The sequence below is a fragment of the Elaeis guineensis genome, chromosome 2 (assembly GCF_000442705.2).
Source record: "Elaeis guineensis isolate ETL-2024a chromosome 2, EG11, whole genome shotgun sequence".
In the NCBI taxonomy this organism is placed as follows: Eukaryota; Viridiplantae; Streptophyta; class Magnoliopsida; order Arecales; family Arecaceae; genus Elaeis; species Elaeis guineensis.
In genome coordinates this window covers 100,072,187-100,081,338 of record NC_025994.2, presented here as the reverse complement: position 1 = coordinate 100,081,338, position 9,152 = coordinate 100,072,187, and the positions used below count along the sequence as shown (strand labels likewise).

The 9,152-nt window shown below is 38.2% G+C and overlaps 1 protein-coding gene across 1 annotated transcript; it reads left to right on the top strand.

Moving 5' to 3' along the window:
• The first annotated feature begins 6,114 nt into the window (after positions 1 to 6,114).
• On the top strand, positions 6,115 to 8,565 carry LOC105050041 (G-type lectin S-receptor-like serine/threonine-protein kinase At2g19130). The gene has a single exon (XM_010929901.2). It carries the CDS (start codon positions 6,115 to 6,117, stop codon positions 8,563 to 8,565), a length of 2,451 nt encoding a protein of 816 aa, XP_010928203.2.
• The last annotated feature ends 587 nt before the right edge of the window (positions 8,566 to 9,152 follow it).

Genomic DNA, 9,152 nt, shown 5'->3' with positions numbered 1-9,152 from the left:
CTCTCTTCACTTTCTCTCACTACTTTTTCTCTCTAGAATTTTCTCTCTCTTCATGGATTTTTTTCTCTCTAGAAGTCTTATGGATCAGTGAAGGATCCAGATACTTAGATAAATCCTAATTTTGATTAATCCTAAGAGAGGTCCTTGATTTGTGTTATCAGGATCGATTATCAATAATTTCTGTATATGTGATTTTTATATTGATCAGGATCATGAAGAGATGATTGTCTGCATATGATATCGAGTGGAATATTTTGTTAGAAAAATTCATAAATCAAAGAAGAACATTGATTTCTGTGCTTGGATCAGTCACCGGTAAAGGTAAGAATTCCTGTACATGATCATCATTATATATGTTATTTTACCATTGGTTTTATCTCATTGATTTTGCATCATTGGATTTGAGATCGATAAATTTGTTATATCTGAGACACTGTTATTTATTTATGTGATTTTGAGCATGAGTATGTTATATCAATACATATGTATGTTCGATTGATGGTATGATTATATGGGTATGACATATTTATTACACTGCAAAATTTGAATTGATTAATGAAGTCAAATATTATAATTTTATGAAAATAAAAAGAAAGAGAAATTTAGTTTGGACTGGCCTTGTCATGTGGAATAGCCTGTCAGGAGCTTATGCCTGGGACAGCCCCCACAAACTTATGTGTGGAAGAATCTGATCCGAGAAAGATCATGAATGATTTGATCCGAGAAAGATCATGAATGATTTGATCCGAGAAAGATCATGGCTACTTTGATCCGAGAAAGATCACAAAAATCGATCCGAATAAAAGATCGTCGCATGATCCTGGTAGTCCAAAGCCAAAGCCAAAAAGAAAAGGATTAAAGATGATGTGATAATAGAAGAAAATGAAAAGATAAGACATGAAACAATCGTTGAATAAAATTGTTTCACTTATTTAACATATGATGGTGCATCTCTTTTGATAAAACAGATAATCTATAAATGTTTGCAGTATTCTGGACAATGAACATCGGCTTTTATGTGTTATTGCTTTTTTTTTTTCAGATTATATTATTATATTGGTGTGATATGAAAATTCTTACTGGGCTGTAAAGCTCACCCCCCTTTATCTTTCTTTTCTTCTCAGAGTTACAAGATGTCCATGGTTGGCTATTACTTGGATTTACGGGTGAGCATAAGGATAAATAGAGTGTCATAGTATCTGATCAGAGAATTGAAGAATTTAATTTGTAATTATGCAAGATTTTACGAATTATTGCTGAAATTAATTATTATGGATGTTAAGGTTGTAACGATTTAATTTGGCCTTGCATATTCTTTAGGGCTTGCTCTAAGGAGTGTGCGGCTATCACGTATCCGACCCGAATTTTGGGTTCGGGGCATGACAGCCCTACTCTCTTCCCTTGTCATGCCGCAAATCCTGATCAACCACTAGTAAATCATTTTGGCCCTCCCTTGTTTGCCATTGAGAAGTGTAAATGATCCACCATCAATACCTCATCAGAGTCAAGGTTAGGGTGTCTAGTCTTTCTCCTCCTCCCTTCTCGTATCTTAAGGCCATTATTTCTAGCCGGACTAGCACCAAATAGTCGCTGGAATCCATGAATGCAAGCTGCCCCTGTTTTGTGCTTTTCTCTCCCCTATTTCAGATTTGTTCCACCTGATCCTCTATTATTCAGGGTCAAGGCTTATGGCAGAGCTCTACTCAAGCTCTGGTGCACTCGAGCCTTGGCCACCGGCTGGTGAGCTGGAATACTCCAACGTACATTCCTTATTTTGAGCTAACCGAGCATAAGGTTTTCATTTTCTTTTCCACCGGCCACATGGTCGTTTCTGCCGCACAGGATCTTCACCGCGGGTCGGACGTTAGGTGGCACTGCCGTTGCCAATGCCAAGAATAAGAATGGAAAAAAAGGGAAAAGAAAAAAATATATATTTACAATATATATATATATATATATATATATATATATATATTTTTTTTTTTTTTTTTTTTTTTTTTTCCTACAATCTCTATTTGTGTTGGGCGAAATCTAGCAAAGGGATCCTCTCCTGTGATTTTTGACAATACTAGTAGGGAGAATCCTGACCCTTGGCCATCAAGTGGCATCTGGACTCTATCTTGACCCTTATCAAACACAACTAGTTTTGGTCGCCCTTACTCTCTATCAAACACAATATATTCTTTCTTCCTTTCTACAATCTCTCTTTGAGTTGGACGAAATCTAGCAAAGGGATCCTCTCCTGTGATTTTGGACAATATTAGTAGGAAGAATCCTAACCCTTGACCATCAAGCGGCATCTGGACTCTATCTTGACCCTTATCAAACAAAACTAGTTTTGGTCACCCTTGCTCTCTATCAAGCTAGCTATATCCTGATCTAATCATCATCAGATGAAGTTATCATGATGATCGGATTGACCCGAGCTATTGGGCATTACCACCTAACCAACTATGCTCCATCCTCTTATGCTTGCTCTCTTCTCTACTATTTCTCTCATTCTCTCTCTACATGGTTAATGGACCCATGGATGTCCATACAACTAGAGAAGCTTAAAATGATCGTTGACCCTATAAGGGATCCGAATCAATGGTATGCAACCCTAGGAGGAGATTTCAGACCAATTTATCATTATTATCTACCATAATATATAGATGGTTATGATTACTCTCATGATGAAATCTAGCTCTATAGGTGTAGGCAAGAAAGTGCTGAGCAAAACACTTTGCCTTTGAGTTTGTAGATCAAAGAGTGGATCAATGAGGTGGTACTTGAGATTGATAGAGATAAGGATCCCTATACATTATCGTCTATATGTATGTATATATTTTTGTATCATGTATGATGACTTTTGGTTTTGCATTAGATGATTATTCTTATCAATGGATTGCTGATGTGAATATATAAATATATGCTTCTTTATTGTACACATGCATCGTATGTTGATTGCTTGAAATAAGATGTCAAGTATTTTGAAATTAGCCAAGAAATATGGTATGAAGTTTTTTTATTTTTGACAAGGATAAAATTGAAAGATTTGATGATTGAGTAAAAAAATTTGGACTGGCCATAATATGGATTGCCAGTCATAGGTCAAATCATTACACTTTGGATTGTCATCGTGGACTAAATCATGACTCTTTGATTATCACTATGGGCCACTGTGCAAATATTTTGGTTTGTCGATGCAATTTGAAGCATGGATATTATGGTTTGCCACCGCAGGCCGAAGTGTAAATATTATAATTTACAACCATAGACCAAAACATCGATTACAATTTGCTAGTCACGGATTGAAGCATGACCTTTGATAGTCCAAATTTTGGAAAGATAATTATTGATTAGAAATCTGAATTATAATGAAAGATAAGATATATGAAACTATTATTGAACAAAAGCTTTAGCTTGATGATATATCTGGTATAGTTTCCTAAATAAGATATATTTTTGATGACTCATATTTATGTGTACATAATTATGTGGGTTCATTTGAGCTATGCTGAATAATCAGTTTGAGGGTTTATGATTTTTTTCCTGCATGTTGATATGATTTAAAGCTAATCTTTAGTATGATGTGATTCAGGATTTAAAGCCATGTTGAATTATCAATATGAGGTTTTATGATTTTTATCTTCATTTTGATATGATTTAAAGATTCTTTATTTTTAAGTTTACTTGATTTATATTGATGTCAGTGTGGGAAGATTCTTGTTAGACTATAATGCTCACACAATCTCTTTCTTTTTCCTTTTAGAGTCGCAGGATGCATACTCTCGAATGGGTTGGCATAAAGTTCGAGTATTAGAGTTATTAGTTAGTTGATGTTCTAATACTTGATCAATTTTGTAATTGAGTAGACTCTTCTAATGATGGATTTATTTAGTTAAATTATTGTGATTAAATTAATTATTCTGGTGCTATTGGAAACTTTGTTTATTTTAGAGACCTTCTATAATCTTTAGGGCAACGCTCTAAGATTCAGGCTAGCTGATCTGAGAGGTGGGTTCGGAACATATGACAGTTTAAGCCTTAGAGGCATGTCTCAAAAGAGTCAAAACTTCACCTTGGTCTACATGGAGGAGAATGCAACTCAATCTAAGAAAAGGTTGGGATTAGTTACTCATGGCACTCAAGTGGAATAGTTGGCAGGAGAGGAACTCAAGGACCTTCTCGAAAAGGAGAATCTTGGTTTGCTCGGTTCTTCAGAAAACCGTATACTCCTTTATCATGTGGGGAAGTCTTTGTAAAACCCAAACCTCTGATAGACGTGCGGTGGACTTGGACGTAGGTGCTCTTCAGTATTTTTTTAGGAAAAAGTGCTCTTTCAGTATGAGCTTGGTGGGATCCATCATCCATGGAGTTGTTAGTTGTCTATTTCTACTTGGCACCAGTTATTGATGGCCTATAATCCATATATAAATTAGAATTTAGGTGCCTTTCTATTTTAGATGTCAAAAATCACAACTAAATGGGAACCCAAGTACCCTTGTTTTTCCTTAACGAAAGGAAAAACAAGCATAGCCCTCCAATGACAAATCTGGCAAGATATTAGAGGAAAAACAACCACTATAAGAAAAAAATGAACCAAAAAAAAAAAATCTTTTATTTATCTTTAATTTAGCTTAGGTCATTCTCATGTGACTACTATATGTGCATTTCTTAATATCTTGTCCAAATAGATCTGATTACAACTCATCTATATGAGCTGTCAAGAGAAATTTTAACAAGCTGGCCAAACTTAATGCACTGGCGTTAGTGGGACTAAATTTAATCATTCCTAGATTCAGCAGCAAAGCAACTGAACCACATGTTTTTTTTTATTATATATCTTTTTGACAAAAATCACTGGTTTTGCGCTATCTTTTTCCAACATTATTTGGACTTCATTTGTTAATTTGTTCTTGCATGTCATTTGGGTTAACTTTCCATCAGTGAATCTTCTCATGATTCCTAAATTATAAATGAATTAAATCCTCCCATGTCTAGGCCATCCATCACGAGAGAGAAGGGCTTGGTTGGAGGGTAAAATGATCATTGCATAAACTGATATTTTGACCAAGTGCAATGGTATGACTAGTGAAATCAGCTATATATTTTTTCAATAGGAAGTCTCGACATTGACTTTAAGACGGTACTGGTCCCTCATGACAACTAGGTTTTGATAATTCACCGTACTTGACGGTTTTGCACTATTTTTTTCCAACATTAATTGTTCGTTCTTGCCCGTCATTTGTGTTAACTTTCCATCAGTGAATGTTCTCATGATTCCTAAAATTGTAACTGACTTAAATCCTCCCATGTCTAGGCCATCCATCACGAGAGAGAAGGGCTTGGTTGGAGGGTAAAATGATCATTGCTCATTCACCATGCTTGATGGTGTTGCATTATCTGTTTCCAACATTACTTTTGGACTTCATTTGTTGGTTCTTGCATTTCTTTTTTGAATGGAGTTTGTTCTTGCACGTCATTTGGGTAACTTTCCATTAGTGGCGTAGAAAGGGGTTTTTGACTCTGTTGGTTTATCACCTGTTCATCCCTGTGATGTGGCCTGTCATGTTTGTTTGTCACCAATTTTATCTGTAAAACTCCACAATCTCTCTGGACTTCTTTATGTCACTTTTCTCCTTGATTTTCTAATAAAAGCCGGGTGGTCTCACCTCCCAAAACCCAAAAAAAAAAAAAAATCCCATCACATCACAGAGAAAAGGGTTTGGTTGGAGGGTACCACGATGATTATTAGTTTCAATTTTACTCTTGTCCTAATTTTATGATATATAATTTATTATTTGATAATTTTTATTGATATATAAAAAAAAATATATCAATAATTAATTGCGACTGATTGTTTGATCAAGTGTAATGGTATAACTAGTAAACACTGAAACGGGCGGAAGGGGGCAAAAAAAAAAAAAATGGACATGCACCAACTAAAATCTCTCCAATACTTACTTACGTAAAACATCAACAAAGGATCAACATGCCAGGAAAAGAAATTTAATCCACCCTTTCAATAAATTGAAATTTGACTGACACTAAAATAACCTATAAAGAAGCTAGCTACAGCCACTTCCTCTTATTTATATACATTTACATAGGCAGGCTGGCTTTTGTTGCATGCATTCTGCCCCTGTGGATTCTAAGATGAGGCCATGTTCCTCCCTTTCTCTCTCTCTTTTCTTCTTTCTCTTCTCTTCTCTCAACATCCAACACTGTATAGCAACGGATAACATCTCTTCAAGGCGGTCCCTCTCTGAAAACCAGACCATAGTGTCCAAAGAAGGCAACTTTGAGCTGGGGTTCTTCACACCAGGTAACTCTCGTAACTACTACGTGGGCATCTGGTACAAAAAAATTCCAGTCCAAACTGTAATCTGGGTGGCGAACAGAGCAACCCCCATCACCAACACCTCCTCTGCGGAGTTCAAAATCTCAGAAGATGGCAAGCTATTCCTTCTCAGTAGTTCCAAAATCCTAGTTTGGTCATCCAACTCAACTCCATCAACCTCTGATTCCACGGCTGCAGTGCTTCTTGACACCGGAAATCTTGTTATAAGAAATGGGTGGAACACTACAATTTGGCAGAGTTTTGATCACCCGACCGACACACTCATGCCAGGAGGATGGATTGGAGTTAACAAGATCACAGGGGAGTATCAGAGCGTCACTTCATGGGAGAATCCTGAGAACCCTGCCCCCGGGCCTTTCACTCTAAGTCTGGAGAATGGTAGGTCCAAGCAGTTTGTATTGCTGTGGAATTATTCTGAAATTTATTGGAGCAGCGGGCTGTGGAATGGCCAGTACTTCCCTGAAGTACCTTCTGCCAATAAAAACACTCCCTTCAACGTCACCTTCGTCGACAACGAGCAGCGGACATATGGCATGTATACCATCCTCTATAGTTCTTTCATTACTCGTACTGTGATTGGTTCATCTGGGCTATTAATGCAATGGTATTGGCTAGACAGCACCCACGAGTGGCTGTCAATCTCTTCTCTACCTTTGCCTCAATGTGATGTCTACTCTCTATGTGGTACTTTTGGTATCTGCGACCAGAAAAGCTCGGATAACATTTGCAGGTGCTCCTATGGTTTCGAACCAGCTTCAATGAAAGAATGGGAGCTTAAGGTTTGGAGCTCAGGGTGTGTGAGGAAAACCAGTTTGCAATGCAGTAGAAAAAGCTCGGCCGGTGAAGAAGGGGATAGATTCCTTGAGATGACCAATATGAGATTGCCTGCCAATCCACACAATTTGACTGTTGGGAGTGCAAAATACTGTGAACAGGCTTGCTTGAACAACTGCTCTTGTAACGCATATGCTTATGTGAGTGGATGCTCATTTTGGATTGGGGACCTTCGGAACCTTGTTCAACTCTACGATGGGGATAGTGGAGCTGGTACTCTTTATCTCCGGCTCGCTGCTTCTGATTTCCCAGGTTCGGGTAGCTCGCATAAGTTGGTAATTGATCTAACTCTTAGTGTCATCGGTGGGATTCTTGGCATCTTGTGTGTTCTTCTTGGACTATTTTGGGCATTTCAAAGGAGTAAACGAATTCGGATGGCAAAACAAGTTGAGAGTTCTTTGATTCTGTTTACTTATGGCGATATGCAGCGTGCGACCAAGCACTTCTCTGAGATGTTGGGCAGTGGTGGGTTTGGCTCTGTTTTTAAAGGGACATTAGTTGACTCAACCGATGTAGCTGTGAAGAAGCTTGAAGGCTTGAGGCAAGGAGAGAAGCAATTCCGAACCGAAGTGAGCACATTGGCTGCTATTCAACATGTCAATCTGGTTCGCCTTCGCGGTTTCTGCTCCGAGGGCAGCAAAAGGCTTCTGGTTTATGAGTTCATGTCAGGAGGTTCCCTAGCCTATCACCTCTTTCAAAACAATTCCGCAGTTCTCTGCTGGAAGATGAGGTATCAAATTATTCTCGGGATTGCGAGAGGATTAACCTACCTCCATGAGAAGTGCCGGGAGTGCATCATACACTGCGACATAAAGCCAGATAACATACTTCTAGACAAGGACTTCTGCGCCAAAGTTGCAGACTTTGGCATGGCGAAGCTCGTCGATCGTGACTTCAGCAGGGTACTAACAACCATGAGGGGAACTGTTGGCTATCTCGCACCCGAGTGGATCTCAGGCCTGCCGATCACCTCCAAGGTTGATGTCTACAGCTTTGGGATGATGCTCTTTGAGCTGATATCGGGCCAGCGAAACACAATGCACTCCGTGGATGGTAGCAAAATCTTTTATCCTTCGTGGGCTGCAACAAAGATTATTGAAGGCGATATATTTAGCTTACTAGACCATAGATTGAATGGTGCCGCTGACATTGAAGAGCTAACCAGAGTCTGTAGAGTTGCTTGCTGGTGCATTCAAGACTCTGAAGGTCACAGGCCAGCAATGGGACAGGTGGTGCATATCCTAGAGGGAGTCCTGGTGGTGAGCATGCCGCCACTTCCTAGGGCTCTTCAGCATCTCACGGAAGATCAGAGCCACATTCATAATCATTTGTCATCCACTGAGTACGAAGATGCACTTGATCAATCTCTGGATTTCAATCATTAAGTCTCAAGCTATAAAGGGCACCTGAATCTCTCCCGAGCATATCAAGAATATATAACATGTTGAAGTAGAGCTTATTGCTGTCATGATCCTTAAGATGAATGTGTATATGAGGGTGTAATGTTCTATAGTGGCTGTAGTATCTATTTAGTGGCATAAATGAGTTTCCAACTCATCACTTTTTAAGCATTAGTGATAAAGATATCTTAGATACATGCGTAAGCTCTACGTAAAAGTAAAACAGAAGATACATGAATAAGCTGGCAACTACCGGACGTCTCACTTATTGAAGACAGTGTTTGAGGTCTTCTTATCTATTTATTTTCAAGACATTTATTTCACAGTTTCTTAGTTTTACTGAACTACATCAACAATCAAACAACATGCACATACGTCTATGAAGAAGGAGAAGAAGCAGAAAAAGATATGCACATATGTTTATGAAGCTCTTGGACCAGCCAGCTCAGGGGATCATACCCTGTGGATATTTTCTTGATTACAAGTATATATATTTTTTTAAAGTATAAGAGAGGTAAATTTGTCTAATTTGATTGGAAAGAAGGAAGATTTTTTTCAATCCACTTAACTTA